The 23,204-nt window shown below is 46.3% G+C and overlaps 1 protein-coding gene across 3 annotated transcripts in view; it reads right to left on the bottom strand.

Moving 5' to 3' along the window:
* Positions 1-23,204, bottom strand: part of LOC138480749 (tumor necrosis factor ligand superfamily member 13B-like) — a 105,606-nt gene that overhangs the window by 17,427 nt on the left and 64,975 nt on the right. For all 3 annotated transcript variants that reach the window (XM_069612485.1, XM_069612487.1, XM_069612486.1), the window contains one exon: positions 16,149-16,261. In XM_069612485.1, the coding sequence (XP_069468586.1) occupies positions 16,149-16,261 (113 nt within the window). The remainder of the gene's footprint in view (positions 1-16,148; positions 16,262-23,204) is intronic.

Raw genomic sequence — 23,204 nt, 5'->3', positions numbered from 1 at the left:
CCTGCCCCAAGCACCGCCTTTGCTCCTTTGGCTTCAAGGCACACTTATATGCTGACTTATTCAGATGTACCTTTACTTCCCTTCCTTCTTCAATGATCTTCCTCTTTGTCTTTCTGCCATCGAGCCTTGGATGGCCTCCCTTTTTCTTCATCTTAATCCTACCAAAACAGACATTTTATTTTTTCCTTCTTTTGCTCCAATTGTACCAATTTTGTCTATATCTCTTCCTCCTCTTTGAGTGTTCACAGCTTCCTTTGCTCATAGTTTGGGTTTCATTATGATTCTGCTCTAACTTATAAGACACCCATTCTTTGTAACAATAACGTGAGACTTTCTTCCTTTCAGTATCAGGAAAATGTGCCATCTGCTCACTATCTTAGCTAGTAACACTTTACGTTCTAACTATTTCTTTTAAACTACTGTTGCCTTCTTTACGTTGGTCTTGCCAAATGTCCTCTTCTTCATGTTCAGTCTATTCTTCATTCTGCAAATCCTATTCTTTATAATCATATTTATTCCACATCCATTCCTCCCTACCTTGCTTGCCTCCGAATTTCATCTATTATGTAGTATCTTTAGAAAGCATTTGCATTGTGGCTCCATATTAGCTGACTGATCGGGATACTCTGCGTGTCCCTTCCAGATCTCTTGTAACTTCTCTAATTACTCTTTGTGTTTCTCAACTTTCTTGTGCTTTGTCCCAGAGTCTTTCTTTTCAATTACTTGCACTTAAGCTTTGGAATTCTTTACCTGCTCACCCTTGTCTTCCTTCTCCTTATATTTCATGCACAACTTCTCTAAAAGATCATTTGTTTACAGTTTGTTTTCCGCCTGCTCCCCAAATGTCCATCCCTCTTTTCTAAATTGCCTTTTGGTTGTTTTTTTGCTTGCCTGATGCGTTGTCCAATTTCTCAAGGTGTAGGCACTTTTTAGCAATATCTCTATGTAAATGAATGCTAATCAATAAATACTACTCAATACACACTAATGGAATTGTCATTTGTGTAGCGCCTTTCACCATTGGTATGTTAACGTGCTGTAGGTTGAACACCCTTGGAGGGCTGGAGTCCAGGTAGGGGACATTCGTCAGAGTGTTATAGAATGCGTGTGTGCATTTTAACCAATACGAAGGTAGGTAGGGGTGGCCACGTCCCTGCTAGTCACCCATGTTGAGCAGGTCTTTGGATGGGTGCAGAGGCGAAGTAGTCGGGAGAATATGCGAGAAGGCAATATGTGTGCAGCTAGAAAGAATTTATTGTGGGGGATAGCTCCATTCTAATGGCAGAGGTGTTGTGCAATGTGTCTTAGAGTGTTGAGAGGTAGCCTGGAGAGTATGCGAGAGCTGGAGAGGCATTATGTGCGCAACTAGACCAAGTACTTTTCGTGAGTGTTAGCTGCATTCTAATAGCAGAGATGTTGCGCAGTGTGTCTTAGAGTAATACATGGTATCAGCGGGTAGCCTTGCCTTCGGCTAGTATTCATAAGAAGGGAGTGTTGTGCGTAGTCCTATGTCTTGGCAAATTCATTGGTTGCGTGAATGCAGCTAGCTTTGGGAGGTAGTGAAACCAGAGCATGGCTAAATTCTGGACATTGGCTTAGCATAATACAGTATTGCTTACGCTCACAGATTCATCTAGATGCCAATACGTGGCCACCCTATAGATGTGTCTTATTGCCATATGTTGGTTCGCATCAGATTCGTCTCAGTCAAATATTTTTGTTTTCCCGCAAAGTTAATCTAAGTGCCATCAATTAGATACTCTCAAATTCATCAAGATGCAACACATTGGCTACCCTCATAGTTCAACCAAAAGCAAGGCACAGGTTTTACTGCTCTCTGGTGATTGGATGGGGGGTTTGTTCCTGCTGCGGTCCTTCTGGGGCGAGCAGTGTTAGTCTGGGTACCGAGCGGAATAGCCATGTCTTGAGATCCTTCCGGAAGACCAGGTGGTCCTTATGCATCGGATGTTAAGCGGCATGGAGTTCCAGATAGTGGGGGCTTGGATGGAGAAAGTGGTGCCTCCAATTCTGGTTGATTTGAAAGGGGGGGTCCACCAGTAGGAGAGCAGTGTCTGATCACAGGTTTCCATTGGGGTTGTTAGTGGTTTATTTTCTGTTGCAAGTATTTTAGGCCTGTCTTGTGTAGGGTTTGGTGAGTGTTGTACATGACTTTGAAAGTGACCAGTCTTCCGACTGGAAGCCAGTGGAGAGTACGGAGGGTGGGGGTTATGTGCTCTCTCTGGCTGAGGGCGAAGAGAAAATGGAGTACTATATGCGCATACTTATATATACAAACAGTAGATAATTATTTTAGGGTAAACTGAAGTAAGTAACAACTTTGGGTGCAGGGGAGGAATACAGGCCCTGACATGGGGTCTGAACCACGAAATGCACAAGAAAAGTGTCTAACACTTGAGACACTCCCGTCTAAACAAGCTCAAGTAGTTAGGCACCAGGGTTCATGATGCAGACATCCGCATCATTATGTATGTAGAGTTACATTGGATCACTAACGTGACACCCGCATAGGTCGTAGGTGTTCTACACACGAGCTGTGGGTATAGTTTTAATGGACTGCATTGGCAGAGCGAGTAGGTAAATTCCATTTCTCATAGTTTATTCCTTTTAGAACCCACCGGATCGGTGCCCGAGATAAACATTACACAGTAACTAGGACAACAGGGCACATGTAGATGGCCCCTTATGAGCGATGGTAACGCACTAGCGTTTCATGGTGTGCAGCATCGTATCTTGCAGTATAAAGACAGCCTCGGGTGATTGCTCACGTGACACGCACTTCGTTTCAAATGAGTGCAGCACGAACATTGCGTGTAGTGGGGACTGGCTTCCTTCTTCCAGCGTTCAGGTAAGATAACGCCACTTACAATAAAAATCAGAAGTGTATCCACTTTTATGAAAGTGTAACAACTTGAGATTCGGTTACCTAATAGACTTTATCTTAATCATAGACGTAAGCCACTGGGAACTGGTACTTGGACCCAATCGATGGAACGTACAATGGGTACTGGGAAGAGAAATTGAGTGCAACCATTTACGTAGTTTCCTAACATCACGGAGACGCCGTCTCTATGCGTAAAGCAGATACAAAACCTACTTCTGCTGGATTAGAATAAAAGACTGACAGCACTGACAAGCCGTCCTACACATCAAGCAGAGACTAAGGAATGAGGAGATCCACTTTAGTGCTGTGTCCCTAATGTCAAGGGAGTGGAGCCTGTCAATGAGTATCCAATGTTGAAAGCTTCTGAGTGGTCAAGTAGAATAAGTGAGGCACATCCCTCACTGCCTTCAGTGTTCTTGAGGTCATCCCATATGGAGACTAGGGATGATGAAGGAATCCGAAACTGGACTGGACTGGGTGGGGTCGAGGATGTGGTTGGTTTCCATGAAGGTACTGAGCTGGTAGCGGGATGTGCAGTTAGTGAGTTTGGCTAGGAAGCAGGTACCAGAGATTGGTCTGTAGTTTGCGAGCTGGAGGGGGTATCAAATGAAGGTTTTTTCAGGACGGGTTTGATGTGGGATGTTCTTAAAGCTGTTGGGAAGGTGCCTGAGTTGAGGGAGGAATTTAGGATGGATCTAGTGATGCTGCCTGAGCAGGTTGATGTGAAGATTTCTTTGGGGAGAGAGGGAGTATGGGTCACTCAGGGATCTGAATGGACAGCTCTCAGTAAGTAGTTTAAGGAATTCATGTCTAGAGATGGGAGAGAAAGAGGAGAAGGCAGGTGTTGGGTTAGTTGGTGGCTTCGTTGAGGGTGTGAGTAGATGGGGAGAGACTGCTGCCAGTTTTGGGTTGATGGTGTGTGTTCTTTCTAGTGTTGTGCTGTGGAAGTGGTCGGAGAGGGTGTCTCAGAGAGCTTGAGAGATGTGTGTCGGGGAAAAGTTCACGGGGGGGTCCATGAATTCCATGATGTAGAGAAGCTTCTTGCTATTGGTACGAGCGTTGAATATTCTGTTCTTGTAAAAGTAGTTGTTGACCTTACAGATTTCAGCTTTGAAGATGTGATGATGATGGGCATAGGCTGTTTTATTTTGGGGGGCAGGATGCATCCACTATCTACGTTCTAGGGAGTGGTTCTGTGTTTTGGGAGATTTGAGGAGGGGGTGAACAACCTGTAAAGGTACCCTTTCTTGGGGTGTTAGATCTTGAGGGGTGAGAGCTATGAGAGCATTAGAGAACCACGAGTCAAAGTGGTCGATGGGCGGAGGTCCGCCTTCGAATGAGAGAGAGGGGTAGTGAGGAGAGCAGGGAGTTGGCCAACTCTGGAGTTATTATTATCGCTTTCCAGAGTGGGACATGGGTTGGTGATCTCGAGTTAGTCCTTCATAGAGGAAGGGTTGGGGGCCATAGCGAGAAGAGGATGGCTGCATAGTCAGTCCATATGAGTGGTCGAGGGGGGAGTGCGGAGATGAGATCAGTGGAACTGAAGATTGCGTCATATGTATGTGTTGCTGTGTGGGTGGCACCCGTTACCTGCTGGGTAAGGTTAAGGGCTTCCAGATTATCTAAGAGTGGTTGTGTCATGGGGCTGTCAGGAGCATTGAAGCATATGGTGAGGTTTCCCAGAATGCCGAGGGAGGGGTGGGAGATCAGTATGACCACTAGGGAGTCGCTTAGGGTGTTAGCAGAGTGCCTGTCAGTCATAGGCGGGTGATCTGTAGATGAGCAGGAAGCTGTTGGTGAGTGAAGGGCCGATAGTGAACTTAACTAGCAGTGATTCACAGTTTACGCTGCATGCCTGTGCCTGGGAGTGTGCAAAAGATAGGTGAGGTTTATATAGGATGGCACTTCCACCTGTGTGATGAGTGTGCTTTCAGGGCAGAATGCTTTGTGTTTTCATAGATGAATAGGATGTTTGGTTATTTTGCGGAAGTGGGTTTTCGTAGGGGTGTGTGTTCGTGATGTACAGGGTTTTAAGCAAGAGCCGGGTGTGTTGGGGGTGAGGGAGAATGTGTGAAGGAGTATCATTTGTGGTCCCAGAGGTGGGTGCATTTTCTGGGGGGTGGGGGTAAAGCACTGAAGGGTGTCATTGAGAGTCCTGTTGGAACAAGGGAGGAGGAGTGAGATTTGTGGGGACATTTGGTTGCTCTATTCCCTAGGGATGTTGGGGTTGCTGGAGGGTGTGAATGTTTGAGCATCTGCCAAATAGGGACTTTACTGGGTTGGGGGGGCAAAGGGATCATGTGCGTAAAGGGTGGAAGTTCAGATGAAGGGTGTAACTAGGGAGAGGTGGTATGGTATGCCTGATGCAGGTTCTATGCTTGGGTGCCTGTGATGTGCGTGAGAGAGTTGGCGGTTCAGCAGAAGAGGGGTTGCAGACTAATCGGTTGATACTTAGGGATGGGAAGGCTGAGGTGGTGGGGGGATCTGGAGCATAAGGGAGCGAGGGAGGGCAGAGTGGGCAGATGGAGAGGGGCCGGGTGGTTGGTGATGGTAGGTGTGGTGGGAATTGATTCAACAGAGGGTAGTGTGGTAGTGTTGAGGCGGGTGTGTGGTGGGGAGGAGGATTGTGTTTCTCTAAGGTTCAGGATATGAGGGGAGGACGAGAGGGTGGTTGCGGGTGGGGGTGGCCAGTCCTTTGGTGCCCCAGAGTGCCCCTCGGGTCTGTGAATTGGTTGGCATGTTAGGGTTGGGAGGCCAGATGCGAAGGAGTGGAGTGGAGTGGAGTGGAGTGGAGAGTTGTGTTTCTCTAGAGGTCCAGATCTCTGGGGAGGGCGTGAATCCTGAAAGCATGGCTTGGGTAGGCAAGACTTCTCCGGATGACGAAGTTTTTTAAAACAGTGCGTTGTTGGGCAGTTCACTAGTGCTGAACACGGCACCACCTTTCAATGGCGGTTTGGATGGGAGAACAGGTTTGAGGTAGATGATACAGTCGTAAACAGGCAAAACACCACTCCTCTCCCTCTCTCGAATGGGGTTCAATACAGCACTGTACATATAACGCTTCTTCTCCTCTCAGTGGTACAGCATGCGGTTCCTCTCTTTGCAAGTGTTCACTGATGTCATAGAATGGAGCTCTCTGCAGAGATCCAGTGTCATCCGATCCCCTAATGGCAGCCTTCAGCTGACCTGCAACTGAAGATGCATTCCTGCCGGGTCACCTGCCTGCTGCCTCTGCTCACAGCCTTTGGGATGGGAAACATCTGTGTGAAATGGTAGGAATGTCCTAGCAGGCCTGGCTCCAGCAGGGGGAGCAGGGGGGTCAGGCCCCCCAAAGGCCAGCCTCTGGCCCCCCTAGAAATCAGGGCCGGACGGAGAACCAAAAGAGGCTCTGGAAAATGTTATCAAAGTGGCTCCATAGTTAGCAGCACGAGTGACCAATATTAGTGCACAGGAAAATATTTCTGCACCAAGGGGCACTATTGCAAAATAGAGCTGGTCGATTCAGTCATATTGAAAACAAGCATTGGCAATGCCAACAGTTTGTGTAGGCATGGCAAGAGCACTTTGCAAGCACCGCCGTATTGGTATTAACTGGCCATTAATGGTAGCTGGTGCAAAACGGTGTGTGTACCTGGGCACCTATTAGCAGTGCCTGGCAAATGCCTAATACTTATACACAAGCCAAAACTGTTGGCTTTACCAATGTTTATTTTTAACAGGACTTAAGTGACGGGCATGCATAGTGCTTATAAATCGGGTGGCTAAATGCAGACATTTTTATTACACCAGTAGTAGGTTTACAACTCCAATTAAGTCATTAACTCTCAGAAGGCTGCTTTGACAAAACACTGGCAGGCACTTTGAGTGCGAAGTTTGATGGTAAGGCTTGAATAAAGCAAAGTCAAAGAGTCCTCTGGAGGAGGTGCTTTTGGCGGGAGGGACAGGAACTGGCTGGGAATAGCCATAGGGATTATCATGGGCAGTCAATGGGTGGGCAAATAAACAAACAACACCTACACGCTGGGTGTCCCTCCTCATAGCCGATTTCTCCCAATCTATACTTTAATGCAATAGTTTTTGGTTTATAGCTGGTGCAAGTGCCATCTAGGAACCCAAACTAATCAAAAAACAGCACAGAGATGAGGATAAGCGAGCGTGTAGTGAATATTACAGCAGAGGAATCCCACGGCATGGGGTGTGATGGGAAATGTGATTTTTAAAGCAGAGGGTGAAATAGTACAGCACAGGGCTGGACGATTTTGGCCCAAATACATATTATGTCATGGGTAGGTCATGCTACAGCACAGCGCTGGCTTTATGCAGGGCTAAGGGATTACATAATATGGAAGGGGATTTTTCTTATGTGGAAGAAATATTACAGTATGGGGCTGGGGTTTTACACACCAGGAGAACCATCGAGCAGTGGCGGGCGACAACTGCATAGGCAGGCACCCTTGAATCAGCCGGGAAGATATGAAATGACCATCGGAGTCCGGAGCATTGGAGAGGTGGAGGGTGGGACAGAGAGTGTGTGGAGCAAGGGGGTGGGCAGGGCATAATGTACTAACTGACGATTGCTGAGCAAGGAGAGATTTAGTGCAGGTGATTTGGGGAAATCACACTACACTGATATATTACAGCACACAGGGTGGAGCGTTAAAGTACAGGAAGAGAGGAGCACACCACAGGGAGCGACTGTACCAGCAGAAGAGGCCAATGTTACAGCGGGAAGAGGATTGTGCAGCAGACAGTGAGAATATTACAGCACGTGGCTTGAAGAGTACAGCACTGGGAGAGCACACTACCCCCACTGAGAATGTTACAGCACAAGGGGGTAAGCACCTAGCTAAGTGCCACCTGCGGCCTTAAGCCATCATCTGCACATCTTGCAGGCCCCCTCCGGCGGCCAAATAAAATCTGGAATCGCTGGAATGTGTTATTGTTCTCTAGACAGAGGGGCCCAGAAGCAGAGATGCAATGTTAAGGCATCCAAAAGACAACCGGATAATATAAGGGGTTATCGAAGGGGGGTGCTGGAACACCTCCCTCACATACAACTCCTCCCTGTCAGAAACAGCATGACCTTATACCTGGTTATCAGGGCCAACTCCAGGAGCATGCAGATCTCACCACCTACCACAAGCATGAAAGCTCAGACAGCGGCTGGCCAGGATTGAGGTCCATTGGCAGGGCTTTGCGGGAGCGAGTGTGATGGAAGAATTGGGGTTGCTTCTAGCCAGGGTTGAGTTACACTGGTAGAGCTGCGTGTGAAGGAGCCACTGACTGTAATGGAGCAACGGGAGGTGTTGCAGGCCAGGATGAAGGGTCCATTGGCAGATCTGTGTGAGCCACTGTGATGGAACAACAGGGTTTGCTGCTGGCTAGGATTGATTTCCATTAGCACAGTTTTGTGAATAGCTGTAATAGAAGCAATGGGGTTACTGCTGGTAAGGGTGGAGTAGTATTGACATTCAGACGAGCTTTGCATTAGTTGCTGTAATGGAACAGCAGGCGTCTATGGAGGTCAGTGCTGAGGCACACTGGCAGAGCGGTGTATGGCTCTAATGTACTGGAATTGCAGGGATGTGGGAGGTCAGGATTGGGAAGAGGTGCATTAGCAGAGCAGTGTGTCAGCCCCCATAATGACATAGGTAGGGGCTTCTTTAGGTCATGGTAACGTACATTTGTAGAGGTGGGTGTAAGTAGCAGTACTGGATTAGCAGTTTAGTTTGGTCTTGCAGAGCTGAAGTGCATTTCAATAGGTCTACTGGTTGCTAGTATTCCCACTACACCCCGATAACCATCCCCATTCAGTTTGAGGCCGGGGGACCACCGCACAAAGAGTGGATATTAGGTGAACAGGGTGCTGTTTTACAGTATAGCTCAGGCAGGGAACATTAAATCACAGGAAGGGGAATGTTAGAGCTTGTGGAGAACATATTACACGACCCCAGCCGGTAAATTATTACAGCACAGGGGGAACACATTGCAGCAGAGGTGGAGAATATTACAGTCCATGGCATCACAGTGAAAGAAAAGTTTAGCACTTGCATGCAGGATAGCAGCACAAGGGAAACATCGTAGCATGATGGCTAGAAAATATTACAGCACATTGGAAAAGGTTTACTGCAGAGGGTGAGAGTGAGGGTCAGAAGCACTCAGCAGAATGGGAGAGGGGCATGTCCAAATAATCCCTTTACCTTTAAGGTCTGGCTACTGCCCTCAGCTGCTCTCAGCCCCAGCCACAGACTCACTTGGGTCGCCTGCTGCTGTCTGCTGATGGAGCCAGTGCGGCCTGCCTCACCTGGTTGGTTGGCGTCTTTCCTGAATCTGTCAGAGTACACTGTGAACACGGGCACAGCACACAGCATGGGCCTGGTACCAGCACAGCACTCAGACTGGCAGCAGTGTCTCTCAGGTGGCAGTGGCACGGTCAATCATGGGCTCAGCCACACCTGCGCATGTGACTTGACAGCACAGAGCATACTAGGGCACATGCGTAATCAATGCACACGCGCCCTAGCGCGACGAGAGCGCAAGCCCCAAAATCCATGGGCAGGGTCGGGGCTGGCAGGCAAACAAATCATGCAGCGAATGGCCACACCCAAGCTGGCCTGTATGGACGCATATCCCCGAATGGCAAGTGATAGTTTCATTTTGAGTCTCCATGTATCCTTCTCCCAAGAAAAGAGACCCTGTGGCCCGAAGCCTACCGGGGAAACTCCCGGTCTCCCGGTGGGTCAGCCCAGCCTGCTAGAAAGGAGGCCTTGTCAGTGCTGTGAGGTTTTCTTCCTTTTTTTCAACAAAAGATTGAATGTATTTTAACTATACGCAATAAAAAAAAAACTAGACATAAATGTTAAAACGCCACTGGGACCTGGGGGGGTGGAGGAGGAGACTAAGGGGGTAAAGACAGGCTGGCAGGATTTTTTGCGATTAGCATTCTCAGGAGCTGCACTGAAGGTGGCTCAGTCAGGATTTGTTTGCTTGCTCTGCACAATGATTTATGCCCCACAGCCATGAAAGCAGAAATGACCAGGTATATGGAGGGCCATTCACACCTCTAAGTAAGGTAGCACACTTGCTTGAGATGTCAGCCTACAATTTTCTAGCAAGATCCAGCGCTGCTTTTTTAACTGGGCTTTTAATCTTACTTACATTTCAAACCTCTCATTTATAAGGTAGCTATTGTTTCAAACCTATCAAGTAGATTTCTGTAATTAAATGTAGGTTTCTATGTGTCAGAATATAATTGTTGTTCCAATCCTGCCTAATAAGATGGTTCACTGTAGAAAACAATAAATGGCAGGTGCTGATGCTGGGACACAGATTTCTACACCAGGTGCATAAACGGCAGAGGACCCTGACAAGTTACATTCACTGGAACACAAGATACTGCAAGCACTTTTAGGCTTGCGGTCCAGCAGTTTGGGCAGGTCTGCTCACATTAATGGCAGGGTGGCCAAGGCTGATTCGTAAATAACGGTATGGAAGCCTGACCGTAGCAATGGCAGTGGTTAATTAGACTGAGAGCCCTTACAAGTTCCATTCAAAGTATATATTCTGCTGCATGAACTACTTGAGTATAAGTGAAACAATAAGGTTGGTAGTAAGAACAATATACTTCTGGAGGGGAGAGTGTAGTAAAATCAAAGTGATTTGATGTAAGGCATTGAAGTAGGCTATTAGGTGTAAACCAGCACAATTGCATTGGACCACAGATAGGATGGAGAAAGGATGTTAGGAGGGATACACATTGAATGGATGTGTTTGGCCATTTACCCATCCATTGCCATGTTATCTCTATTGTATCTCCACCAACTACCCTCCCCCTACCTGCTGAAACATACCCTCTTGGGTACTCTTTGTGATAGCTCTGTCACAAAGTAACATCAAACTTTGTGCTGCATTGGGCCTGCTTGTGTTATATCTAAGCAGTCTTTTGAATGTGCAATGACTTAATTTCCTCTGTAAATGAGCTACCGATGTAATAAAAAATCTCTTAATATGGTGCGTTTTCAGCCAGTAGATTTAAAAGCAACATGGCATCCCCACATCTGTTGCTTGCACTGGAATCCTAAATCAAGCAATCGCAAAGCCAACCGTTGTGACATGTGTATAAGTGTTACACAGGAATTTCAAGACAATGACATCGTATGCCCAGGTACTTGCCCCATTTTCTTGATGTTCCTACCTAATTGCCAGGTGGTACACTTATGGCAGTGCCTGGCAAATGACTTTGCCATGTGTATTCAAAGACCCTAACTGTTGGCTTTGCCAATGTGTGTTGGTTTCAGTTTATCTCCCTAAGTGAAAGTATATATGCCCCTATGTGGGAGCCTTGTTTGCAACGCCTAGGGACTCAAACTGCACCTCATTGAGTTGGTCCAACAAGAACCTACCTGAACATATCAAGGCTCGGATGGCAAGTATGGACCAACTTCAGATCATCTGCTCATGCATATTTGCCTGTGTGGAAGCCTAGGCTGCCTGGCCAGAACATTCCATAAAATGGGCAGAATAAGTACTGCCTTAATAACATCACACTATTGGAGTGACAATTAACAATGTCTCTATGCAAACTGAATGCATCATGTGTATTGTGGGTCTTATTTGAAAAGTATGATATAACTGCTAGGTGTTTAGGCAGAGCCAGAAATTGAAGTTATTTTCTGTGGGATCCCACCAATGATAGAGGGGGCGGGGGAGGGTGCGGGACTGGAGGATTGTTCCCACTTCCCGCAATAAACATTTGTCTCTCAGAAGATGAAACCCTGAAAATAATGCAAGAAAAGAGCATTTCTTAATATGTTTCTGGCCATGTATAAACGGTGCACATCTGATAAACCCAAAAAAGGGTATTGAAATGTTCCCTGCAGAGTGCAATCAGAGGCGGATTTAACAGTCAAACCCTTGCTCTGCCTTTCTCCCCTCAAATTAAGTCAGGGCTGCACAGGTCCTCGTAGTGACGCCTTATCTTGTTAACATGTCTCAGATGCAGATTTAAAATAGGAAGTGACTAGTGATAGGAAAAGGTACTTCTTTCTTTAAATTATATATGCTTTTAATAAGCTATTTAAGTGCGGCTATTGGGTGATTAGAAATGATGGGGGTACAGAACAAGCTGTGTGAAACAATGACTGTGTTATGCATTTCATTTCATTTTGTGTCTGTATGGGATCTTTTGTACGTTCTGATTAATTAGCATTCTGAAGCTTGTAGGCTTCCAATCAGAACAGGGAAAATAAAGCTACAATGAAAAATCATTTACCGCCACGTTTTCCACTCCACAGGACTTGGATAATTACCACCTATGATTGTAATTTAGTAAAAGCAAACAGATTCCAAATCGTTAATTGTGGGAGTGATTCATACTTTTCCAGACACATAGTGCAAAGGTGAGATTAAAAGCCGATTTTGCCTATGTTTTGCTATTTACTTTTCCAGTACTTTGTGGAAACAATTCAAATTGCTTGTAGGGCCCTTTTGCAAAGAAGGTGGAAACAATAGCAGTCCCCTCTATGCAATTTAGAATTCAAAACAAAATTGCCCCAATGCTCTTTTTCATCAACCCGATTCTACAATTATGATTACATTGTCGGGTTGGTTTATAATGTGACTTGTGCATTTTTCTAAAGTAATCTGCATAAAAGTGAGTATTGTTATTTGTTATTATTTATGGCTTATTACAAACCTTTACATAAAAAGTTAGAAAAGTAAGAAAAAAGAACTAAATAAATGGAAAAAGAAAAGTAAAGAGAAACATTGAATACAGAAACTTACAAAATAAACATTTCTATTTTCATGGTTTACAATCATTGGTATAAAGGTATGCAATTCATGAAAATAATAATGGGAAGATGTGTGGACAAGTACCTACATTTCAAGCTATGCTGACCACCTGACTTTACCACTTAACCAAAGTGTTTAATCCTGGGAAAATCTTTTAATCTCACTGTGTGTTTTCTGACAAAATTAGGGGCCCCTAGAAGTGATCCAGTTTGCAGTATGGTTTAATAGATATGCAGCACAGGAGTCGGGGACAGACAAAGAGACATACACACATCTTTCTTTGGAACATATAAGGCCACATTTATTGATAAAAATTGTGACATTCAAAATAGCAAAGTAAACATGTCAAATAAGAAGTCATCATGGACAATTGCATATTATAAATAGTATGGAAACAATGTACCAGACAATGATGTATAGGGGGTGGCAGGGGAGCGGCGGCCCTTCCTCCCTACCACATCCAACCGGGAGTGATGCCAGGAGGCCAGAATCCTTTCAACCTCCACTGTCTACCTCGTGATCCCACTCTCACATGCATGCTAGCACTCCCACACACCCTCAACTCAATTAAAATTAGCTGAAAAATTGAAACAAATATACAATGTTGTGCTTCAAAATGTCAATTGTAAGAGAGTAAATATCCTATTCCTTGCTTCAATATTTATCAAGGAGGAGGGGGCTGTCTTTCACAACAAAATGGCTGGACCACAAGCACCTCCTACGTGGCCTCTGGGAGTAGCCACGGTATTCAGGGCGGTATTATTGAGCGCACGCTATATTAGATGGAATAAGGACTGGCATCCTCGTTGCACAGCCCCTGCAGAGGAGGAGGGGGCATCATCCTCGATTCACCCCAGCCAGGCCAAGAAGACATAGTGGGGGAAGGGTGGGGTAGGTCGGAGTGATTGTAAATGGGAATGGTAGTCAGGGGGAACTGATGGAAGGTGACGGGGGTAATATTTCCACTCGAATTTGTCTGTTTCTCTTTTGCTCTGTACTGTTTTTTTTATATCTCAATTATATCAGTATGTTGAAAAAAGGTACAAAACCTATTTCTTAGGGCATGAATAATTGGGATTAATCTCTCAGACTCTTGTTGAGTGCAGTATACAGCTTTTATTTTTCATTTTTGGCAAAGCGTTTCCATGTGGAGATGGGGCAGCATATGGAAGATGAAGTGAGTAGCCATGGAAGTTCAAAGTAGTGAGGGAGCTTATGGAAGGAAACAAAGGAGCACATGGAAGAAGAGAGCAGAAGACTGTGGAAGGGGTACTGGAGAGCCTGTGATTTTGGAAGGGATGAGCAGATGGAAGGCGAGAGCAGGTTTCCCATTTGAACACATTGAGGCAACCTGGGCAAATCACCTCATGTAGGCAAAACCTGGTGAAGTTAACATGGTGTTTCCAGCTAGAGTCATACCCCTAAACATACCGCTCTAATAGTGGAAAAAGACAATTTAAAAAACATGTAACAGTTGTTGCACTCATAACAGCGATTAACGACTCCCACCATAAGCTCCACACCCATGCCCCACCTACCCGGGACCATGTGTCAGCTTTGCCCAAGAATTCATTTGGCTTAAATCTGCCAGGGAGTGCAATCCCAACAAGCATCTTTATCAGACATTCAAGTATTCTGGTGGGTCAATATGTCAACCCTGGTCCTAACACTTGGGTTTGAATCCAGGCTTCTGCACTTTATAAAGCGGTCTAACAGACTAAAGAAGTTAAGGACAAATTAAGTGCAAATGGATTTTTCAGATCCAGGAAGACATTTTTTGCCGGATCACAAATCTGAGAAGTTTGGCCCCACTGATCACAAACATGGCCCACCCAGATACAAATTCCTGGAGCCGGGCCTGGTCCTCTGCCAGGGTGAGTCAACGTAAAGCATCTGAGTGACACAGAAGCACTGCCAAAGGGAAAGGTCTCTGCACACATTAACTCTTTTTTTGTGTGCTATTTCTAGCTGCAAAGAACCTTAGATGGAAAGAATGATTCTTTGCTGACTTCTTACACCCTGTGCGTATGACGGATACGACTGCTTCTGCAAACATGCATAGCTGTCGCCATTTTACAAGGTGTGCATGTCTTTTAGGGGACAGGTCGAGGTGCCCTGGCTTGGCAGGTGGGCCAGTCACCCATCATGATACATAGAAGAGCGTGACTGCACCAGTTGTTCACCATATGGCCGGGGTGTCCGATATAACTACCCTGTTCAAGTGCTCACCATCCTATCTGTGGGGTTGCCTGCGTTTTAGTGCATTTCAACCATAATCTGTGTAGGTGCAGGATAGAGGACTAGCGTTGTGGGTGACATCTAGCTTCTAGGCACTAGTGTAGCACTATCACAATTCATCTGGGGGGTGCAGCCACTTACCAGCAGCAGCATTCTCGTTCCATGACATGTAATGCTTCCAAAGAGTATGGGCCTCATTACACGGTAAGCGCTAAGGGATTACCGGTACCGGTAAGGTCACCAGTGCCGGTAATCCCTTAGTGCCCTGCTACGAGGTCCCTCAGCGAGTCCCGTCCTTAACGCCTGGTCTGACCAGGTGTTAAGGACGGGACCCGCTAAGGGACTTCAGAGCTAATAATGGTACCGCAAATTGCGGTACCGTTATTAGCTCCTTCCCCATTCGTATTGAGCCCTATGGGGGCTCGAATGGGAATGGGGAATGGTATTTGGCATGGGGACTTACCGGGTCCTCCAGGGTAGGAATGACCCGGTAAGTCCCCATACCGTCTACCCGGACCCGGTATGTGGTAAGGGAGTAGCCATGCCACTAATAACGGCATGGTTACCTCCTACCGTGTAATGAGACCTTATGTACTTAGTCCCCCTTGCTGGCAGGGGCCTCGGGCAACCTAGAGACTTAATAATTGGCTCTAACACCTCAAGCCCAGGAGAGGCAGGCATTCTGAAGCTCTTTTTTCAAGAGGCTTTGAGTTTTGATGCTCAGAAGGGTCACAGTAAAATGCTAAATGCCTGTCTGAACCTTGGTTCACACTATGAGGGAAATCTAAAATCTTTCTCACTGTGTCTCAGAAGGATAGCTCAGGGGCCACGCATTCGCCTTGGAAACAAGAGGGAGAGGAGCAACACAGGTTCGAACATCGGGCCCACGCTTAGAAACCTTTGGGTTATAAATAACCAATTATATGTAAAAAGCATATAATTACAACACCGTGGCTGACATGACATGGCATGAAGTAAACACATTCTGTCAACATATGGAGTGCATTTTGATGAAAGGCTGCTCATTTTTTGCAGGCCAGCTGGCTGGCTACTTCCCATTTTGCGTCATTAGCACATTTTACAATGAAGCTATGGGTTTCCTGTGTATGACTAAGAAGGTTCAGAAACGCACAAAGAGCAAGTGAGAGAGAGGGAACATAGTTTGCACTGAACCAGGCAGCAGGAATGTGTGCAGAATGGCTTGTTGCTCTCTCACCTGTCCAAACACCAGGTAATAGCTGTCTTCCACGACCACAAGCCTGTTGTGTCTCAGGTCCAGTGCCTCACCTTGCCTCAGCCCCAGGGTCCACGGGATCAGTGTTGAGTCACCTGGTTAGAAAGAAGGGAAGAAGCACAATTAATGTGCACCTTTGTGTGTTGTGTCTTCAGATACTGGCAAAGAACAAAAAAGCACAACTAAATGTCTCTGAAGGACAGAATACAGAAGGACAACACTTTCAATGTCATTCCTATTCGAATTGAGTTACTTAACTATGTTGAATACCCCCGGTGTCACAACCCTTGTGCTTCTTCTAGTTCAGTGTCCCGTCATTACACTGTAAAGGTACTAGTACAGGTGCGATAACCTTTTGGGGATTGGGGAAAGGTTGGGTCCTGAGTGTGAGGGAGGAAGGAGAGGGAGGAGTCGAAGATGACTCCAAGGTTTCTGGCTTCAGAAGAGGGCGCAGGGAGAGAGCCCAAAGAGGAAGGCCAGAGTGATGGGAAGAAGGAGGAATTGGGGTACCGATGGGAAGTATCCCAGTTTTACAGACGTTGAGGCAGAGAGCATTGGTGGTGCACCAGGACTGTATGGCACTTAAGCAGTCAGGGATGATGGAGGGTGTGAGAGGGTTGGGAGGGAGTTTGAAAAAGAGCTAAGTGTCATCTGCATAACACAGGAAGTTGGAAGAGAAGGAGGAGAGGAGGCATGCAAGCAGAGCAAGGTAGATGTTAAAGAGCCAGGGGGAGAGGATAGAACCCTGGGGGACACCACAGGTGGAGAGGGAAGTAGGAGAGGAGTAGGTGCCCAGGATGACTTGGGAAGAGCGGTCTGTAAGAAAGGATGTCAGCCAGTCCAGTGCCCTTTCCGAGATACCAAGCGTATCGTGGAGCCTTTGTATGAGGATGGAATGGTTGACTTGTCAAAGGCAGAGGATAGATCAAGAAGGAAAAGGACAGCAGTGGAGTTGGACTCCAGAGATGCAAGCAGTTCTTCACGGGTGTCCAGAAGAGCAGTTTTCGTGCCTCTGGATGCTCGGAATCCAGATTGATGGTTGTGGAGACATCCAACAAGTTCAATGTGTGAGTTGAGTTGAGGCAAAACCAGCTTCTCCAGCAGCTTCCACAGGAAGGGGGTGAAGGAGATAGGGTGGTAGTTGGCAGGGCAGGTGGGGTCTGATAAAGGTTTTTGCAGGAGTGGGCACACAAGGGAGTGCTTAAGGGAGGAGGGGAAAGATCCTGTGAGGAATGAGTGATTGCAGAAATCAGTGAGAGCAGGGGCAAGAGAGCCAATGTTATCCTTGATGGTCCTGGATGAGCAGGGGGAAACCGGCTTAGAAGAGGCCTTCATGGAGCAGTCAGGATTGGCCCGCTTACAGAAGGCTACAAAGGGACCAATCAGCCGTGGCAGATGGCCTACATAGGGTGGGGGAACACCCCCTTTATTAAATCATCTTAGGACTGCAGGAGAATAAGGATTTAACCAGGAAGTTTATTGGGAGGTAAAGCCTGTACCAATGCCCCCTTCCAAAGAGATGATGATAAAGACTACCAAAAAATGAGCCAACCCTTTCAATAAACCAGCCCAGAGGAACATTTGGGGTGACCTACTGACTGGACAATGCCTTCTGCAAACTCTTTAGCAACCATCACGACTCGGAAGTGCTTCATACAGATCCACCTTGCCCCTGGAATTCCAAAAGTCAAGAAACAGCTCTGGAGACCTTTTTCCAGCTTCGATGGAGCCGACTTGAAGGCTTTTGAGTTATTCTTCAAACTACTGAAAACACCCTGAGCTGCTTTGACACCACATTTTTACTCCAATGTGAGCCGTCGAGCTGATGATTTGACCATCACCTGCCTGCTCCAGTCATTTATGAGCCGATGGCCACTGAAGGACTGCCTCCCATCTTTGGACCTCATCGAACTGACTTGACCGATTGGAGCTGCCCACGCTACTATTTCTTCACCCGATTCGAGACGCATTTATATATGTAGACGATGCTGATGGAAGGCGTAAGAAGAGTGAGGACACAGATGGGAGATGGTTCCTTTCTTGCTTGGATAATGTTTGGTTGATAAGAATCATACATTGAGAATGGAGTTGATGTCTCGGACTAACGCTTAAATGGAAAAATGATTCACAAAGACGCCTGATCTATTGGGGAAAGGAATATCTGATCACCACCGAAAAGATCATAACTTTGCCACATGTGTATCCATTACCGCGTCTCTGCCGTGCATGTTACAAGAGGCCGTAAACTGTTTAGATGAGAGATTTCTGGTCTAGTGCTTATGTATAGGTAGAGGTGCCCTTGAGGATGATTGTGGAGGCATCCACTGCAGTGCAAATGTTCCCCTTTCATTGCTGGGATTTCAATGATTTCCTTTGGAAATGAGACCCTACATATATATAAAAGGATATAGGAATGAAAGAATTAAAGAAAATAAGTCACATATCACCTTCAAAATAATATAAGGGGTTCTGCAGATGAAAAAGCAAACGCGTGTCAAGGAAGTAGCTTTCGCAGTGACCCTGCATTTAACACTCAGGACATTTTATAAATGAACTCTTGGAACTTTTGTGAGGTTGGGTACCTCTTCTTATCTCCCACTTTCCACCTTGATGGCTGCAGTGGCGGCTGCCCAGGATATGATATGATAGGCTATTTATAACGCGCTTAATACCCAGAGGTTTCTAAGCGTGAACCCGGGGATCGAACCGGGGGTGCTCTGTGTCGTCATGCTTCCAAGGCTTTGCCCCTGAGCTATCCTCTAGAGACAGAATATGGGACCCAAGAAAACTGCCCCGCTCAGAATCCAGCACGGGTACCCCCACAGCCCCTTCCTGCAGCTGTTTAGAGCCAACGCTTCTGGACATCTTCTGTGCAGAACGGGCTCTGTGGCCACTCGATGGTCCTTGCAGGGGGAGACACGGATGTGCATGGGACTTCGCTGAACTGACTGCCTCTGCTGGTATTCATTCAGCTGTTACCAAGACATGCATGGCAACTGGTAGCAATGGCTGACACAAGTGTTAACAGATCTTAACAGACTTGGAACAGCACATTTACATGAGGGCTGAAAGTTTACTATGCCGATCATAAATGCACAGTGTTGAGAAATAAATCAGAATAAATGTAAGCATAGTGGTGTGATATGGTGGTTAGCTGTAGAAGCGCCTGAGACAGGCACGTGGACAGGACGGTGGGGACATACATAGCGACATACAGAGCGACATAAATAGTGACAGGGGTCGATACAGGTATATATGGGGATACAGATATATAACGAGACACATTAAAAAAGGGTATATAGGGGGATACAGATATATGGCAACAATTCCATCCATTCTGTCCATTCCATATACTCTGTGCAGTTCCATCCACTCTGTGATGAAAACAAATAATAATATTGGCCACTTATGTAGTGCATACTACAACTTGAATGTTTATTTATTTATTTCTGAATGTGTATAGAGTGGCAATGACCCAAGGGTATCTTGGTGCTAAGGAAACCGATCATCCCAGAGGGAAGGCAGTCAAGGTGAATTGAAGAAAACAAGAATATTTTTTAGCCTACTTGAATAAGAAGGTTTTTAACGCCTTTCTAAAGGAGAGATGGGCAGTGATAACCCGTAGCGAGAAAGAAAGTGAGTTCCACAACATGGGAGCTGCCACTGAGAAGGCTCTAGCACCGATAGTGACTCTGGAAAATCGAGGGACCATCAGCAGTAGTAGGTTATCCGAGCGAACATTCCTGGAAGGGATGAATGCCATCTCTTTGCTTACTGAGAGATGATACAGGTGTCAAACATTCAAATAAATGAGAGGTTGAGTGGACCCACCGGGGCTCCCACATGTGATCTTCAGGTTACCCAGAGATCTCTGCGATAGAAGCACTACTCACTGAGCTAGCAGACCCCAATACTGAATTGCTTCTTCTAAGACTGCCTAATCCCTTGCAGCTCTCCAGTTTCTTCAGAAGGTCTATGCAGCCCTGGAAGTTGCCTGGGTCCTTATTTGTTTCCCTTGCTCTTCTCAGGGTCCACTCATATGCGTTGGCCTTGGACTTTAGACTGCGTGGCGGCTTGTGTGCCGTCTAAACTGATGGGTATACATCTCAGCAGGATGTATTCGAGCGACTATTCTTTGAGCCTACCCGAAGACTCCTTGACTTTCTCACTCTTGAGGTTCAGCTCGTTGATGTCCATCCACTGTTTCCACAACACTAATGAAATGCCAAGATTTGATGTGTATCTGATGCCTGTCGTGCATCGACAAATTGATGAAGAGGATCAGACCGGCTACCTATAGCTCCACAATAGACCTGACCAAGGGGTCAAGCAGGTACTCCGTGCTCTAGAGGATCCAGAGAAGACAGCCTTTGCAAAACCTGTGAGCCTGGTCAATTTCACAGCGTTGACCTTTGGAGTCCACAAAGCCACAGCGCAGCGACATTTCCAAGATTCATGGATTCAATCCTGCAACCTCACCAGGAACATTCCTGGATCATACAATACAGGTACCATAAAATCAAATGAAGGGACTCCAGAGAATGCTGCGGAACCACAACAAATCAGCAAAACCAACACTATACTAGGGTCTTACAACAACACCATCAGTAACAAACAAAAACATACACACACACACAATCAGTTGAGCTAAAAACACACAACCAAACCAGAGCACACTAACCTACTAACTATTCAGTAAATCTTAGTCAGAATGCACACTCCCCCTGTACCTAGTCACCCAAAGTCTAGGAAAAGCAGGAAGGAAAGCCACACCTTTGGGTAAAGTACCTCGGCTTCCTAGGGAAAAGTACTGTTAAGCTACAAGAAACCAAGGTTGAAGCCATCCAAAAGGTCCCACTACTTATGACAAAGAAACTGCAAACTTTTCTGGCCCTTTTCTGCTATTATCAACAATTTATCCTACACTTCTAAAGTGTAACTGGGTTTCTCAAAGCTACGCTCAAAGGATCTACATACAAAAAGATCGCTGGGACTAACACTACGAAGGATGAATTTAGGAGACTGAGGCACTCGGTTTGTCAACAGACTTTCCTCAAAATACCAAACTTCAACCAGGCCTTCGTTAATCAGCCGCAAACTCATGCCGAGGGAAAATGATTATGTTGTTGCGTGCCAGACAATATAATGAGTCATAGAAGCATTAGAATAAAACCTATTATCTGACAGGATATGTAATTATACTAATCTCTGATGATGCACCCCTGACCTGACTACCCCCCAGAACAAGGACACTAAACCCCAAGTCCTCCGATGGTCGCATGCATTGCAACCGTACATAGCAAAGGTTGCCTACAGATGAACGTGTATTTTCACACCAACTCCTACTGGTTACCCCTAAGGGATATTCAAGGAAGCAGGCACATATGTGATTAAGACCCCTGTCTGGCTTGGCTATGGGGGCCTGGTGTCTCCCCCTGCTCAGGATGATAGAAGTGTGTGCGGAATCCAATGGCTTAACCCACCATGTGACGGACCTTTGCAGGGCACTACCCCATGGAACCTGCCATTCTCACTTCCTCTTTAAAGAGCTTTTCTGTTAAGTAGCTCTTGACAAGTCCTGCAGCACCCCCACAGTGTGACTTCTAAAGTTCATACCATGAATTGACAGTTTACAAGTGTTCTCAGAGCTCCCAAGGCTAAGCCAGCATTACTGCAGGAGCGGCAGCAGAGGTTGCGTGAGGATGGTTCATTCATAATTTGGAAGCCAGGCTGTTAAGAATGTAATAAGTTGGACAAAACATAAAAAGGTTCAGTCTACAGCACTGTGAACTGCAGAGTTACTATGTGGGAGCCAGCGGACTGCAACAAGATAACCTTGCACAAGCACTGGCCGAGACCCAACTAAGCACCTACTCTTCCAAACCACTGCAGATGCCAGCAACGTGCGTAGCGGCACACCATGGGATACTTGCACTCCCTTCCTCCTCCACTCCCCCCCCCCACAGACAATCATACTTCACCCTGTCCCTCTGAACCCTCACCTGCCCATGCCTGAACCACCAACTCTATAACCGGTGCAATCTGGTCATCAAACTACGTCAGTAAATCTGACGCACCATGGATGTGGCAACTTAAAGATGCAGGGACAGAATGCTTGTTCAAACGGACCACTAGAGGTAGCAATAGAAGCAGGATCAGTCTGACGAGGGGACAACTAAGACTCGCACACTCAGCTGGAGGTCCCTACCGAATTATCAAAGGGCTTACCCAAGTGCTCAGAACGATAAACGCATAGGTCGCACTGGGAGTGGTGAGTAAATATGCCATTTCAACTGGGGCTATTGGACTCATAACACACTTTAATAGCTGTGGAGGTAGGAACAGAGGTAGGAACAGAGGCACACTAAAAAGCACTTAGATGATACTGTGTGTGGCAAGATCTATTTAATTTAATTTATTCTGTATTGCACTTGAAGAAAGACACCAGCCAGGTCCTCCACAAAGGTAGTATGCTAACACCACCAAAGACGCACTCGAACAACCTTCATCTTCAGAGACCTAAGAAAAAGACAGTGACCGAACGTCCGTCTGTGATTTAGGTATGTATAACTCGCACCACGTCTGTGGACACATGCTGCAGGCACGGCTTCCCATCCATGAACTCTAGAATGCAGATATTGCTATAAAAATCCGGTCTAGCAGCTCGCGTAGCCGCCCACACCGAAATCCCTGGCATACCTCAAAACTGCTGCCATTAGTATACACCAACAACCTACACCAACAACCTACGAAATAAATTCAGTTTAGCAGTGCACACATCGAATCTCCTTCTCTAGCGTTCTATCCTAATCCGCCAACAGCAACCACCCATGTGCCTGACCTCGTGGCTCCTTACTGGGGCCCAGACAACCCTCCTAAATCCTAACCTGGCAGATGCACACAGGCATCTTAAACGTAACTCTTAGAATCTCACATATATGGACTTCGGTCCCCGTGGGCATTCCAACCACAAAGCACATCTAGAGCCATACTAATGGGGAAAGGGCACTATTTCTTTTTTAATTTTTATTTGTTTTG

The sequence above is a fragment of the Ambystoma mexicanum genome, chromosome 5p (assembly GCF_040938575.1).
Source record: "Ambystoma mexicanum isolate Mex_15411 chromosome 5p, UKY_AmexF1_1, whole genome shotgun sequence".
NCBI lineage: Eukaryota > Metazoa > Chordata > Amphibia > Caudata > Ambystomatidae > Ambystoma > Ambystoma mexicanum.
The sequence above is the reverse complement of the archived record's forward strand: the minus strand, read 5'-3'. Positions and strand labels throughout refer to the sequence as shown.